The sequence below is a fragment of the Archocentrus centrarchus genome, chromosome 3, assembly GCF_007364275.1.
Source record: "Archocentrus centrarchus isolate MPI-CPG fArcCen1 chromosome 3, fArcCen1, whole genome shotgun sequence".
In the NCBI taxonomy this organism is placed as follows: domain Eukaryota; kingdom Metazoa; phylum Chordata; class Actinopteri; order Cichliformes; family Cichlidae; genus Archocentrus; species Archocentrus centrarchus.
Genome location: NC_044348.1, coordinates 35351792 through 35368680, shown reverse-complemented (window position 1 = coordinate 35368680; position 16889 = coordinate 35351792). Strand labels below are relative to the sequence as shown.

The 16889-nt window shown below is 42.9% G+C and overlaps 1 protein-coding gene across 3 annotated transcripts in view; it reads left to right on the top strand.

The window, feature by feature from the left end:
• The window catches only part of plekhg4 (pleckstrin homology domain containing, family G (with RhoGef domain) member 4), an 80942-nt gene that overhangs the window by 4756 nt on the left and 59297 nt on the right, over positions 1-16889 (top strand). For 2 of the 3 annotated variants that reach the window (XM_030718743.1, XM_030718716.1), the window contains exon 2: positions 9328-9435. The exons of the other annotated variant lie outside the window; for it this stretch is intronic. In XM_030718743.1, coding sequence (XP_030574603.1) covers positions 9328-9435 — 108 coding nt within the window. The remainder of the gene's footprint in view (positions 1-9327; positions 9436-16889) is intronic. 3 annotated transcript variants of the gene reach the window in all.

The following is a 16889-nucleotide window of genomic DNA, read 5'->3' as shown; positions in this document are numbered from 1 at the left end:
TATAATCAAATTATTCGAGTTACTTGAGGAATCGTTGCAGTCCTACTCTAAATCAATGATGGTAAATGACAGAAACAATATTTTATTTTATCCTATTTTATTTAGAAGTCCTTTCATAAGCAAGTTTCACCACTAATGTCTAGATTTTGACTCAGAGCTGTGTCTATCTTATACTGTCTCAGTTCACAGTTGGATAATAATCACTGTGAGCATGTTTGGAAGAAAAGCTCTTATAACAGTTTTCCTTCAGGACTTAATGATTGTGTGTGTCTGTATTCAGTGTTAGCTTAGATGGCCTGCAGCTGTGACTTCCAGCTCCCTCAGTAAACCTGTCTGAGTTTCATTATGTCCTCCACAATTTAGCCTGCGGCTGCATGTGTAATTGTGAGCTCTGCAGCAGCACGTCCTGCACTGTAAGCATACTGTAAGAAGAGTGTGTAATGGGTGAAAGGCGGGCTGTAATTACTCCGAGGTTATGAGGAGTGTGCTGAGCTCTGGGTGTTTGGTGCTTCAAGAAAAGTTCCTGTGGCTGAATTGTGAATAACGGCAGATCCTGATAATATACTGATAGTAATTAGGGCCACAACTAAAGATTATTTTGGTAGTCAACTAATCTGTCAATTATCTTATCGATTAGTCAACGATTATTTCAATCTTACCTCACCTGTCCAAGTCTGCCCACCTGTTAACATCACCTTGTCTCTTCTCACAGTTAAAATAATGACCCATAAAAACGAGTTTGAAACTAATCAAATGTATTTTTAACATTAATGTGACCATCACAATAAATAAATAAACAAATAAACAATGCATATTAAAGTAAATGCAATTTTTTATTTTTAAATGAAAATATAATGTGCAAATAAATAAAAATGGCCTCTGTCCAGGAGGTCAAATCAGGCTTCAAATTAAATCAAAAAGATTTTTCTTCCAAAACAAAAGTTTACAGATGATTCAGTTCATACAGAGGTTTATTATTCAGAATGAACGCTGATATTAATGTGAGGAAAAAAAATAGGAGCCACTGTAGCTGCTCCTGTTGTCCTTCACTCGTTAGCTAACATCACTGAAACATTATCCATGAGAGCTTGTTTCCGACAGGTAAACTAACACAAACATTACTGTACAAACATTAACAGGTATCAGCGACACACTAACGTACCCATCCAGAGCTGAGGGTGCAGCGTTTTAAACGCTCAGCCCTGCAGAGATGCTGCTGGAAGGAAAGCTCTGCATTCAGCTTTATTTTAGTTTCTGTCAAACGCTCCCACACCTCTGACAGTCTGTCTCCATTTTCTTTAATTTTCTCCTCCCTCCTCTCTGCTCCACCATCATTATGCTCTTCATGTTATGCTCTTCTTCTTTAGTATTGTTATTGGCAGACAATGGAGGCAGTACTGCCCCCATATCTTCCTGTAGTGTATTGCAGTTACAAAATCACATACGTAGTTTTAGAATATGACGCGTCAACATTAAAATTCTACGTCGAATTTTATATTCGACGTCATCGATTATGTCGATGAATCGTTGCAGCCTTAGCGCTGACTCGGCCAGCTAAGCTGCTTCTGTTTTGACTGGGTCCAGCTTTTATACTGTCAGTGGTCCGAATGAAACTGAAAAGGATATGTGTAATAATCAAATTTCCCCTCTGTGGGACAATAAAGGCTGTTTCTTCTTCTTCTTCTTCTTCTTGTTTTTACAGCTCACTGAGTTCTATGTATATGGAGGGTTTTTGTGCAGTTTCTGTATTGAAACTTGTGGTGACTGAATGGTTGCCCAGAACTTGAGGGTGTTGCACACTTAAGACCACATTTGATCACAAGGTGATTGCACAGGTTGCCCGATAGGAGGCAACCTTTCTGCAGACAGTCACAGTCTGATTGGCCTGACTGCATTAGGTTGTGGAAGGTTTGCAATAATTGTTTATTAATGGAGACAGTTCGCCCACATACTGCCATCAGTCTGAATGAGTGTGTGTCAGTGATTACAACTCGGGTACTCAACAACTGGCTGACCAAGTTTAACTGTAACGACATGATTTGGAGTTTAAAAAAGATGATAAATCACAGTATATGTTACTGCAATACTCAGCACATCACAAAATGTTAAAAATTGCAGTAATATCATGAGTGAAGTACTGTGATATCGTTTCGTGGGCTGTCTGGTGAGTCCCACCTCTAACGTTTACCTGGGGCTGGATGATAAAAATAATTATTGTGCAAAAACTTTCCATGATAGCAGTATGAAACACAAAGGTGACGCAGCTCCTTCCATCCATGTTTTAACAGACAACGCAAAAGGCCGTGACGATGGGAGCACTGCTGAGCAGAACCAGTCACTGTTACCGTAGAGTTAGCGCCGCGTCAGTTAGGTTGATGCACAGAGCGTTAGCACACATGCTAATTTTTGGGCAGCTACACACCAGTACTGTGATAGAAGACAAAATTTAATTTATGAATATTTATTAACTATTTAAAGTCTGACAAAGAATCAGAGCAGCTCGCGGTGTCAAAAGCATGCTCACAAAGGCAGCTAACACCATGTTAACACATGATGCCATTAAGGACAGTCCAAAATATTGGCTTCAAGCAGCTGATTAAAGTAACCGACTTATGAATGTTTGTCTCAGACGGCGGTTTCCCGGCAGAGCCAGCTCAGCAGATGTTTGCTACCACATCAGCCTGGTGGCCATACAACTCCTGCCCACTTCACTGGGTCTGTGTACCTTTTGCTCATTTTCGGTTTCAAAACTCATATTAAAAACTGAAAAACTGATGATTTTTCAATTTTAATTTCATACTCTAGATCCATATAATGAGACAGAACTGCACTCTGTACCCCTTAGAGCACAAACTGACCAGAATTGAGTGAATGTCAGTTTTGTATAAAGATATTTTTCTGAGAATTTGTTTTAATTTCTACTTTATTTCTTTGGAATTAATCAAAGAATTTAGTTTTCCAGTTCGTTTGTGTTCTTCTGTAACGCCTGAAGCTTTTGCCTAGTCAGAATTAAGATTTTAGTTTATTATAAAAGCCCATTATTTATTTAAAACACAGTTGTGCAGTGTTGCAGTATATTTATCAGCTTCTGATGGATGATGATTAAAGATGAATCCTCAGCTGTTTCCATCAGCCAGCAGCTGGAAGTGCCTCCTGCCTCTGAGGATTTGCTGCTTTCCTCTGGTTTAATTGTAAACTGAAAACTTCAAACGATTAAATGATTAATGGATTAGTAATCAATAATGATACATTGAGGGATTTGTGTGCTGTTGATGCTGAAGTTCTGTACATTTAATGGGACACAGATGATCCGTTTGCACTACAGCTGGTGAGAAAAGAAAGAAATTTGGCTGGCTCGGTGTAAAATAAATGCCAACGTGCCTCTTTGTCAATATTTTGGCATATTTCAAACAGAAAGGTGAAGGATGGCCACGCTGTGGATCTTATAATGAAAGGTTCTGTGGTGCTGATTCCAGGGTAAATGTTTTTGAATGTGACCCACAAACCAGAAGAAGATCGACAGCAGCCGACGTTTGGACTCATGACGGGGGGAACGTTAAGAATCACTGTGGACGTTGTTACATCACCTGACATCACCTGTTGGTTTGTGAAGTCCACGAGTGAAACTTCGTCCTGAATGTTTTCACCTTCGCCATCCTGATGTTTTTCAAGCAGAGATGACGGACCTCAGACAACAGAAAACTGCAGTAACTGAGGTATATCTTTCTCTTAAGTAGTGTAAAAAAAGAAAACAAAGACGATGCTTTTAGGTAGTGTGAGGTACTACTTCATTGCTGATCAGTCGGTAATGCAGGCTGCCACGGTGTCGGTTTAGTTGCTGGTAGATTTTTTTTTTTTTTTTTTCTTGTATCAATCTGGGACTTCAATAGAAACACAACACTTTAACACAAGTAATTGTTATCCTGTTAAATTAACACCACCTATTAATGTTACACATGGACAGGACTGATGACATTTGCTGTGTAATGCCCATATTAATGTTAGCATTTTCTTATTAGCCATAGCTGCTAGCTGCTACCTTAATGATAACAGGAAGCTAATGTAGTTATCAGGTAATTGCTAATAGTTAAATGGCTAACCTTAACTGGTGCACCGGGGGGGGTTAACGTAAATGGTTAAGACTCCAGTGTTATTGAAACAGGAACTTTACCGACTGCTTTTAGCGAGGGGATGGGCTGTGTTAGCGCCCATCTCCTGCAGTGCTAGGTTGTGTGTCAGCTGGAGGAGGCAAAGTCGGTGCTTCTGCTATTGCTATTGTTGCAAATGAGTATCTACTCCATCCATTTTCTTATTTTTGACAAGGGTTGATGATGTTGGGATCGACAGTGGTCAAAGAGACCGATGACAGCTCATCGCTCAAGGTGATTTTTTTTTTTTTTTCTGCATCTGCACGTGATCAACACTTTCAGTCATCACTTGACCCAGCACTTGACCTGCTAAACACTAAATGCCAGTGTGTTATCCTTCTGAGTCTACGAAGACGAGGAACAAGACAAGCTCCTGGGATTATACGTTTAATAGGAAGTTTAAGCCCGCGTGGTAATTGCAGTGAGAGAACAGTTCTGATAGTGAACCGGTGAAATTCTCAGCCTTGCGCAAGAGGACCTCAGCATGGCGCAGCACCAGGCGATCAGCCGCTGGCTAGAACCCTGTGTGTGTGTGTGTAAAATAATTTCACCTGCCTTCTTAGATGAGCTGTTGCATCTCACTTCGATCATCATGGATTCCTGATATCAACTGTTGGCACAGCCCTACTGGTAAGAGATGGCTGCTGTTGTTTGTGTTGGGCTGCACATTGTGCATTATGGAGGATGGAAAGTGCAACCCTGATGGGTGTACATTAACCCTCTGGGGTCGATGGATGCGCTGGAGTGTCCAAATGACCGCCGAGTTGAGATGGCGTAGCATTGGGACGCTGCCACGCGTCACTGTTTCAGCCTGAGTCGAAAGTGCGGACTTCAAACTACGTACCAGTTTTTAAATTGTGTTGATAGGCCAAGGAAAACCAGAGTTATGACCAGTTATGTTTTTTCCTGTATATTGTTCTCATGTTCGATAAATGGCAGAAACAGGATTTTTGCTAGCAGGTTGTGCTTGGGAATAAAAAAACAAAACAAAAAAAACCACAAGAATTCATGACATCCCCTTTCCTATTGGTGGAAAAATGCACCACATCAGAAAATTTTACTGTAACATGTTGCATCTGGTTGCTGAGGAACAATGAAAAGGTGGTGAAAGAGATGATACTGATGGCAAGTTTTGCCTGTGATGGGTCCCTCAGTGTTGTGGAGGACAGGTTTTTTTGGGGTGGCATAAATAATTTGTGCGGCATCTTGTGAGACCTGATTGCTCTGCAAATAGTTGTATAAAAAAACCGCCTGTGGTATTTCCTTCATTTTAATATAAATAGTTGTATATAACTTTGTTGTTTGCTATATTTTTACATACGTTTTTAAATGTTACAACTTATTTGTATTTTATGTTGTAAGAATAGTTTAAGCATGTTTGTGGTTTTCACAGTAAACAAAAAAAAAAACAGAACTTTTTTTCTCTACTCGGATTTTGTTTTTATATGACTTTTAGGTCCAATGTGTTAATACAGTATGTCAAAATGAAAGAATAACGAAAGAATAACGAACGAAGATATAACGAAGAAATGGACGATCGGACTATGGAGCTGACTGTCTAACCCTACTGAGGCACTGGTGCAGACGAAAGGCTGCAGACTCATGTAAGTAACAGTAAATTGATCACATTGCATTCTTGGAGAGATCACAACAAAAATAAATAGCAAAACATACTTGGGTGGAGGTTAATATACCTGAGCGGCCCCTGCGAGTGTCACCTGTGAATGTCATCACCGTCACTGCTGAGTCTGTGCTGTTTGGCACTTTTTACTTTTCCTCAGTGTGTTACCCCTTTGTATCTGAGGAAGAAGAATCATAAACTCATATTTTCATTTGTGTGTTTGCAGTCTTCAGTCTGTCCTCTCCCTCTGAAGTGACTTCCAGTTAATAACAGGCATCTTGTAGTGAGAGTCCTCGTGTCTTTACAAGTGTCCCCACTGATGAATTATCCTGTCACGGTGACCTCACATGAGATACGCTCGGCTAAAAAAAAAAATTCCCCTTCAGCTGCTATCAGCTGACGATTAAAGGAAAACAAGCAGCCCTCAGTATTTATCTCTGCAGTGCTCTGCAGTGTTAGTCTCTGAGGTGGAGGTTTGGCTGTAATGGAAACCCCACCTGTTTCACAGACTTGGAGCATGACACATCTGTTTTGCAACAACTGCTCTCAGATCTGTCTCTTCTAACCTCTCAGCTGCTGCTGTTGCTCAGTTTATCCTCTGAATCACAACCTCACCCTCCATCAGGCCCGTCCTGCAGCCCGATAGGCCCCGAGCTTCAGGGAGAGCGCATACCAACACCTCAGCAGGCCGATGGAGGCGGCAGGCAGCGTTTCTGCTGCTTCAGACGCTGAACAAAGTTTTGAACATCTTGTCACAAGTCAGCTTTCCTGCTCAGGTTTTCTCCGCGTGTAAGGCTGGATGGTTTGATCCAGAGCGTTCACCGTGATGTACGAGGAAGAACGTGTTGATTTGACACGAAGCTCGATTGTGTTTTGGTCGATTTCATTTGAAATTCAGACTTTGCTGGGGTGGGGGCACCGTGCTGTGACCCACAAACCTGCAGCAAGGCTCGTGGTTGTTCAGTCTTCCCCCTTCACTGTAACTCCTCTTTGTCCTTCCCTTGCTGCCATTAATGCACTTCAGTCACACTCAGGGTTAATGGCTTACTAAGTCATGTTTGTAAACTGGTTCTCAGACATTTTAGGTTTAAAAAGGTTTAAAAAAAAAAACAACTACAGCTGGGCTGTAGATCCATTTTCAGCAGCTTTGGGTATCTGGTGACGGTGAGTATATATCGTAGGCTCTGCATAGATTCAACGCAGAAATCTAAACCACAGATTACACTGAGCCAGCATCCTTCTAGCTTCTATCTTACATAACATTTCTTTGAATGAACTCATGGAGTGGGCGTGGATGAGAAAGCGTTGTCGTCGTTGCAGCTTTGACTGGAGGTTTTTCACACAGCTGCAAACTGCTGCTGCTTGGCTAGTAGCTTCCTCCATGCTAGGTTAGCGCTCCTGCTAGCTGCTGCCGTTATGATGAAGTAAACACAGAACAACGATTCAATAATCGAACCGAATTCAATAATCGGCATGTTGTCACCAGTACAGATCTGGCTTTATGAGTCTGTATCAGACTGAGATTGGATCAGGTTATCCTTATAAACAATGATGAGAGGTGAGCTGAAATTTGCATATGTCTGACTTAAAAAATAAAAATGATCCAGTATAAATGAAAAAGCCTTTTCTCTCTTTGTTTTGGGATAAATTGTCTGTACATGGAAACAAAAATCTTGCTTCCTGCTTGAGTTTATAAAGATGACTGTCACAGTTATGTCATAGTCCTGATGCTGTGTGTAAAGCCCGGCTGGGTGTTTAGACATGTAGAAAGATTTAATGAGAGAGCGTGATGGAGAAGGAAGGAATGATTCATATGTTGTAGCTGAAGCAGGCAGAGTCATTACATCTCCCTGAAGGCTCGGTGCATGCAGGACTGTTGCTTTGGCTCCACGATCGGCTGAGCTGCAGGCCCGGACTCGAGGCACCCCCCTCCCAGCCAGCAGGGTACGAGATGGTTTACGTGCTGCAGGTCAGCAGGGTCGCCCTGCTCGCCTCCCTCTGTTTCTGCTCAGCCGCAATGGATGTAATGGTTTGTGTAGCCTGCACCCTCACCTGGTTTGGTGGGTGTAAATCAGAGGCTAATTGTTGGCTTTGTCAGACAGCCGGCCAGCTGTAAACAGCAGATTGAGGAAACGGGGTGTATAATGAGGAGGACACGCCCGCTCAGACGCTCCGATGGAGCCGCTTCAGCTCCCACGCTTAATCTCACAATAATGTATGAAGCAAGCCTGAGTGTGAATCCACCGTTTTTACCTTAACAAAGATTCAAGATTCAAGATTCAAGATTCAAGAAGTTTATTGTCATGTACACCGCAAAACACTGTGGTTATGCTGAGCAATGAAATTCTTACTTGCGACTGCTTTACAAACAATTGAAATAAGCAACTAAGTTAAAATAAAATTTAAGAACTAGTATATTAAATTGGTGTAGGGAGCGCGTCGCAAACACGTCTGCCACGGAGGGCGCCATGTTGAATCAGTGGTGATAAACTCTCCTCCATAAATACTGGAACAATGAAGCCAGTCCCTTTATTTTTGCTGTAGACTGAAAACATTTGGGTTTGATTTAAAAAAAACAATCAATATGAGACAAAGATCAACATCTCACTTTTATTTCCAGGTATTTACATCTGGATCTCATACACAGCTCAGAAGATAGCAGCTTTGGCCTGAACCCAGCCATTTTTCTTGTGAGCCAGAGTATTGGACCAGATCAACTTCAAATAGATTAAAGTAAATAAGACGTCATATTTAGCTGCAAATCCTTTGCCTCCAGTAACTCCCTTCAGTCTCCTGTTTAGCAGCTAAAATGCTCTGTAGGGTTTAAGTCTGAGATTGGCTCGGTCAGTCTAAAACCCTCCACTTCCTGCCACTGATGAGCTCCTGTGTGTTTTGGGTCATTGGGACATCCTTCATGCAGCAAGACAATCAGTTTGGTTGCATCTTTCATTAATTGACAGACAAAATGTTTCTGTAGAGTTCATCGTACTGCTGACATCATGGTGACATCACCAATGAAGATTAATGAGCCCGTCCCAGAAGAAGCCATGCAAGCCCAAGCTATGACATCACCTCCACTGAGCTTCACAGATGAGCTCGTATGTTTGGGATCACGAGCAGATCTTTTCTTTCTCCGAACTTTAACCTTTCCGTCACCATGGTAACGGTTCATCATCGGTCCATAAAACTTTGTCTCAGTTTCTCGTCTCTGTTGGCAGATTCCAGCCTGGCCTTCCTGTTCTTGCTAATTAGCGGCCTGCATTAGGGATGTGCACAACTAGTGACTATTGTCGCTAGTCGGTACCAGATGTACTAGTCGGTTAGCCTAATTGTTAGGATTTTATGCAGCTATCTGCCACCAGATGGCGCCGCAGCCCTGACATCCTTATAGAAAAATGCCATAACTCTGTTATTAGCTCTAATATTGTTAGTTATTGTAACCTGAAGTGCACCTCCTGAGAAACACCGTCATTTCCTTGCGTGCATTTCCGGCTACTTCCCCCAAGTTTGTACAAAGGAGGAAAAAAACTTAGAGGGACTAATGTGTTTGTACCTTAGGAAAAAACTGACCTCAGCAAAGAGGAGGATCCAGGAGGAGAAAAGTCCCAGCATTCTAGGTTTCTGTCAGCCGGCACCGCACGTAAAACACAGGGACACGACCGACAGGTAATTAACACACACACACCTGTACATGCATAAACATGGCAACAACATCGGCCACTTATGTAGGTTACATCGTAACTCTACAAAGACCCAGCACTGAAGTCTGAATCAGGGGTAAGCTGGAGGAGGAGGCTGGGGGAGAGGGTCTGGGCTCGGGGTGCGGCCCTGCGACCCCGCCCTGGATAAGAGGAAGAAGATGGATGGATGTTTGTACTGTTTTATTATCATTTAGATTTTAACTCTTATTGACATGCGTGCCATGAATTGATCCTTGTTCATAATGGGACACACTTTTCAGCCACAATGTATTCGTTTTTCATTTCTCCATCCATCCATCCATCCATCCATCCATCCTCTTCCACTTATTCTGTTCAAGGTCGCGTGGGGGTTGGGGGGGGGGCTATCTCATCTGTCATAGGGCAAGAGGCAGGGTACACCTTGTACAGGTCACCAGGGCTAACGCAGAGAGACAGACATTCACACCTACGGACAACTTGGAGTCACCAGTTAACCTAACCCCACTAACTGCATGTCTTTGGCCTGTGGGAGGAAACTGGGATACCCGGAGAAAACCCACGCAGACACAGGGAGAACATGGTTGTTTTTGTTTCAGTGATGCATAAACCTCGTTTGCAGCTACGTGTTTTCATATATTTAACATCAATTTATTTTGTTTTTTTCCTTCGTTGTCTGTTTGGAGCATAACGTGCAGTGTTTAAAAAAAATAGCCGGATGTGCAGAGGAAGAATCGACTGTACCGAACGGGACAATCACAGTCGGTGCTGCGTCGACATGATGTGTAGTTACATTTCAAGGGAGGTTAACCTCTTCCAACATGAAGACAACACGTGAACAACCGTGGATCAATACCAGCTGCATGGTTACACTGTTTCTTTTTGTAAATCAGTCTTCACGGGGCTCTCCATGCAAAATGCTCACATAAAAACACCGGCTTCTAAAGAGGCAGTCCTACTAAGGTGTAGTTTTGTTTTTGCAAAGTATTGTATTCAGTTGCATTGAGTGCATGGAGAATAGCTTTAAAGATGGCACTGTTTATTGTTAGATTTATTATCTGATGGCAGCTTTAAGCAAGTCTTCCTTTACATAAGGAGCAGCGATTATTCCGGTTAGTAAAAATCATTTCTCAATAATCCATCCTTCAGCCACGGGGGAATGCGGGCAGCCAGTTGGGAGGTCCTTGTCTGTCTTTGGAAACAGAACCAGGACCAGCCGGCCAAGAATGAAGCTATTCTGTGAGGGCTTAGCTCCAGGCCTGGCGCTGCTCCTCATTGGCTGCGTGAAATTGTTCTGCGAGGTGGAAAACCTGCTCACATTCTTTCCCGATGAGCCGCGCTGTCACTCAGAGAGCTCAGAGCACAGATATGCGCTGCTTTATAGATGTGCTGTCATCCTGTAGCTGCTTCTGTGCCTCACAGCACCAGTAATTATGCAACAAGGCACAAAATAGGCCCACCGAGGCAGGCAAGCTGGATAATCACCCCTCTGCATGTGACTGCACGCTGGGCGTCCCGTCCAAACTGCTCTGCATGCTATTGTGTTTGTTCACACGTATGAAACACGATGTGATTACATAACAGGAGAAATGGATGAAACAGTCAAAACAAACCCGGCACCGTGAAAAGATAATGATAAACTTTGTATGACAGACAAGAAATGCAGCTGGATGTGCGCCACAGTGACAGAAATGAATGAGTGTGACGAGGTCGTGAACCCCTCATCAGAGGGAAGATTTAGCCCGCCTCTCACCAGGTTCAGAGATGCTACACTGAGTTTGTGTTCATTTAGAGGCACATCCAGGATTAGCAGCTTCTAGTCAGTTAGATTTTAGTCTTATTTTTGTACATTTTAATGTTTGTTTATTTTTGTTTATTATCTATGTTTTATTTTATTGCTGTCTTTTAACTGGAAAGCCCTTTGGTCAGCTGTGTTGTCTTTTTATAAAGTTCTCTACAGATAAAGTTGGATTGGACTGGAATAATCAGCTGAGATAAGTTTTTAGAAATCCTGTAGGGAACGTTCTGCTTTGAACATTTATTTTGCATGACTGATAAAAGTTTGGAGGTCTCAGCGTTCAGGGCTGGGTGATCAGTCAAACTTTCATTTCTGACACTGATCATAAAACAAGATCATTTGGTTAAAATTATTACATCGTTTGCTCATTGGCTAACGACTCGTGATTGACAGTTAACTAATGGGTGTGGTTTTACAGCCAGAGTCACTCCTTGCCTTCGCCGTCCATGATGATAAACACAGGCTCAGTGCACTTTTTCTGCCCCCCCCCAAAAGCCAAAACTCACTCACAGCTGAGTTCATGCTGAGTCGGGGAGGTAACACCTTTTCAACAAGAGCTAGCTAAAAGCTGTACGAGTGGTAGCATAGGTGAGCCTGTGGAAGGGGCATTAATGGTTGCCTACAGCTGTGAGGGTCTCTGCTGTCGGTGGCGTGCGGCTGAGGTTTGGGTTGATGGTCGACATCGAGCCTCCATCGCTCTCGCCGTGGTTCCCGTGCAGGTCCTGTGAGTGTCTCGTGGTGCCTGATGCCTAAAACCGTACCAGATGACCTTATGCTCCTCAGCTTCTCCACCTGTTTTCTTTTCATACATTTATTTATTTTTATTTGTATAATATGAAAAGTTTGAGGAAATGCACGTTTTGCACTATTAATCATGTCAAATATGAATGTCTTGTTTGATAGCAGCTGTAATTTTGAGCAGCACACTAAAAGCTAATACAGTCATGTTTTTATCGTCTTTTTAACATTTAAAGACAGACTTTTTTTATATAGTTTTATCTCATCACGTTTAGATGACAGTAGCTTTTTTATCGGTCTTAGCAAAACAAATCTGCTGAATGACTGCTCAATATACCGAGCTCAACTAAGAGAAGGGATCCTATCGCTCTGGTTTTAGCCTGTTTACTTGGCCCCTCATGGCCTCACTCCCAGCTATAAAATAATTCTGATCCCTTAGACCCCCTCGTTTGGACCTTGAGCTCCTCGGGCAGAGGTCTTTAGTCTGTTTGAGGGGCCCGGCTGAAAACTAAAGGCGACCTGAGGAAAGCAGTCACTTAAAGTTGTCTTAAATCGTACTTTTATGGGAAAACCTGTGCTGATTTTACTTATTTAATTTGGTTTGAACAGTTTCTGTATTTTTCTCTGCAGTTTTTTTGGTCGTCAGTGTTGTATTTTGTTACTTTGTAACATGGATTTTAAAAAGTGGTGACTCGCAGCATGTGGAACAACAGAAACCCTTGCTGACTTTTGGCGACTGCTTTTATGTTTAGCAGCCTTTATAAATGGAAGTGGGTCTGGGTGGTTTAAGCCACTGATTGTGCAGCGAGCTGACCCGGTTCACCCTCCTGCCCCTCGTCCTTTTTTCTCCATATTCAGCAGTCACATGAAAAGAGGGCCGTTTTGAGGCCATTGAAGCTGCAGTCAGGGTGAAGTGTCGCCTTTAAGGAGCTCTCCGGGGAAGCCTGGCCAACACATAAAAGCTTTGGATTCAAGGCAGACTCCACAGAGGCCTCTTTAAGGCTGGGGTTCAGGGCTGAACTGAAGCTGTTCACCACAACAGACCAGCAGGACAAAATATGCAGTCGCTGCAAGAAAAGAGCGGCAGCAGGGAGCCTTTTGACTGCCAACAGGAAGGAGACGGGGTTTGAAGGAGCGTCACTTTGACATGAACAGCAGAGTGCTATATGAACTCAGGACTGTTGTCCACTTCATATGATTATAGAGAGTAAATGAAGAGGAGGAGAAAACGTTGTGTATACAGCACATATCACTGAATCAGAGTAATCTCATACAGTAATAAACAGGATTTATCCCTCTTTAATTAGCTGACATCAGATGGGATCTTGTCATGTAACGTATATACACACACCGAATGTGTTGCATTTTCGCAAAAGATTTGTTCTCTAAAAACACACTTGAAAAATTTAGTTGACATCAAGCTATGATGAGCTGGTCCGGATGTTTCTAAACCAGAAAAGGAAAAAAACAGGAATTCTGGGTCCATCCAGTTCTCACGAGAAGGCGGCAGCAGGGAGAATTTCATGGTTCGATCCAGGAGCCGACTTTTGTGCATATTTCAGGATGTCAGTGGAGCAGTTCGAGCTCTCGTTGGCAGAGTTGGGATCACATCTGAGGAGGCAGAGAATAATTTCAGAGAGCTGATTGACCCGGAGCAGCGTTCAGCTGTGTGCTGCAGATGCAGTGGTCTGATTGGTCAGACCTGATTTACTCACATATGAAAATAAAAAAATCGAACTTGATCCAAAAAAATAAACACCTCAAATTTGTCCTGTGAAATTACGGTCGTTATGAACGTCTGCATTAAGAACAGGTGATTCTGAAAAATATTTTTAACACACAAAACATTTGCGCAAATCTTGCGCGTCCGGTTTCTAAAGGCCTTCGTCCTCATCCCAGTTGTTTCAGATTCAGCTGATCATATCATGGCGATATCATCTGCAAAAAGCAGATAGTGCAGTAGATCCTGAAACCGTTGAACCCTACACCTTCTGCTCTTTGGCTGCACCAAAAGTTCACTGACTAAGGGCAGACCTGATGATGTCCTGGAAACAGGTTGACTTATTGCTCACAATGTGAACCAAACTCACTATGGTTGTACAGGGACTGAATAGCCCACAACAACAGGCCTCATAATCCATATTCCGAAAGGACCCCCTACAGGTGAGCCCAAAGGACGTGATTCAATGCCTTCTCCAGGTTCACAAAAGCCAAATTGACTGGTTGGGCAAACTTCCACGTCTCTCTCTGTCACTTCCATATCTCTGAATATCCTTTGGAGGATAAAGAGCTGATGCAGTGCTCCACAGCCAGGATGAAAGCCACATTGTTCCTCTGACTCTGAGGTTTGCCAAATGGGTGGACCCTCTTCTCCAGAGGAGTGTGATTCCCATGAAACTGGTCCTCCCTCTTGATAAAGAAAAATGGTTTTGCAAAGGCGTGTCAGCTAGGACAGTTGCACAACGTCCAGAGCCTTGAAGAACTCGAGGGCAACTCATCCACCTCAGAGGCCTGGCAATCACAGGGGTTTAACCACTTGTTGTCCCCAGAGTCTCCTTCCTCTAAGAATCTCAAAATTCCCCGCCTACAAAGATATTCACCAATCAAGCATAACATCGTGACCACTGACAGGCGACGTAACTAACACCGATTATCTTTTCATCAAGGAATCCTCTTGGTGGGAAACATCAGGGAGCAAGTGAACATTTTGACATCAAAATTGATGTTAGAAGCAGGAAAAATGGGCAGCGTAAGGATTTGAACGACTTTGACAAGGAACAAATTATGATGGCTAGACGACTGGGTCAGAGCTCCCAAACTCCTCAGATCTCAGTCTGATCCAGCATCTGTGGGATGTGCCGGGCAACCAATCGGATCCATGGAGGCCCACCTCACAGCTTCCAGGACTTAAAGGATCTGTTGGTAACATCTTGGTGCAGAGACCACAGCACAGCTTCATGGAGTCCGTGCCTCGATGGGTCAGGCCTGCTTTGCAGCTAAAAGGGGGACCAACACAATATTAGAAAGGTGGTCATACTGATGTGGGTCTGATCGGTGTATATGTGTAATTATATACACATGTATATAATTGTATACAGATGTCTGTATGATGGAGATTAGTGAAAGTCCGCCTGCGTTAAGGTTATAAGAACAAATCTGCATGTTGAGCTGTGAGTCAACTTCATCCTAATTTTGTTCTCACTAACCGACCTCAGCAGTAGTTTTGTTGGTGTTGTAGTTTCAGGGTTCAGTTTAGTAGCAGGTTAAATTATAATTTTGCTTTGGTTGGTTGGGTTAGTAGCCAATACTAAGGCTGTAAAATCTGTATTTCTTTTTTTTAAATTAAATTTTAATTTGAAGTTTTGCATTTGCATACATTCACAGAAACCCTGTGAAAATATGTGAAAACATTTACAAACTCAAGCCAGCAGTGTGTAGGCTGTTCTCTCATTGTGTGGTTTAAATTGTTTGTCTATTCGTCATTTGTCCCAGTTGCATAAAAAGATTTCTTGCTTCATTTTCAGTCTGTGAGTTCCTCCATCGTGAAAATCTCCAATGAGGAAATCTGTATTTCGACCTTTGAAAAGAAGGAAATGGAGCTAAAAACAAGTTTATTTTACAGTTTCTTTGTGTCTTACTGTTGTCGTAAACAGCCCCAGCTCATTCCCCACCATCCATTTTCCTTTTTCTTCAGTTAAATTATATTTTGGATTTTACCCTTTCAAAGTTGGAAACTGAGTGTGTAAAATAATTAGGATCTCAGTAACGATCGATGTGACTGCCCTGATTTATCGGCAGTAGTTGCTGTTGATTCCTCGTGGCAGTAATGATCCTAAAGCTGTTCATGTTGTTCCAGCCTCGTTAATGCTGTCGTTATGTTTGCTTTCACACTCAGCATTTATTGAGCACAAAGTCAAACTGACTCCTGCCAGCAGTCATTAATCACTGGCTCTGGCAGCGCTGCAGGATGTTGGATGAACTCCTCCTCAGCCTTCAGCTGAAGACGTTCATGAAAATAAAGGGTTAATGTTTCTTTATCCGGGCTCCGTTTGGCTGAATCTTCACATTCCTGAAGCAGAGTTGGTGATGAGCACTTTGATTTTTTTTTTTTTTTTTTGCCAGGCAGAAAATAATTTTGAACGTTACCACAGCCACCCATTCATTTACAAGCTATTATGGTGGCTGCGCCCCACTGAACCGCTGCCATATTTACACATCAGGCAGCTCTAACATGAATGTACTCCTATGAATTTCACAGCTGTTTAGTTGGGTTTGTGAAGTGTGTTCATCTGGACCGAGTTTGTGTATTTAAATGAAAGTTGGAGCTCAATGACGGGGTTCTAGCTCGCGGTTGGTCGCCCGGCGCTGCGCCTGGCTGAGAATTTAAGCCGTTAGCTAGCAGGCGCGGCCGTTAGCACTAGTAAGTGGTCGTTCTGTACTGAGGGGCCGCATCATTTTGGCCCCTCCTGTTAGTGATGGGCCCACGGGAGGATTATCCACTATTGAGGAAAGTTATTTAGCTGTGATTATCTTTATCGTTTTATCGCCCAGCCTGAGTGGAAGGCCAAAACCTCTTTGGTGGGCACCAGAAGTGTTTATTTGCTGGAAACACCCTGTGTGCCATGTGTGGTGAAGAAAGGGGTTATTTAAGGCGTTATTGAACTACTAAATACCTACATGGTTCGACATGTTTGATCTTAATTCGTAGGTAAAATGTCGTAGGACGCCGTGTTATGCTTTTTAAAATGGTGCGGTATCCCGGGCCTTCTCGCTCTCGCCTTTGTTTTACAGAGGTTGGTAGAGCTACGCTGACTGGGTGCAGCACTAAATCGCCTGTGTTGAAGCTGTTGACAGGCTTTCAGGTGGAAACGCTGAGCTGTCTCAGCCGCTGGGTCTGATGTCCTGAG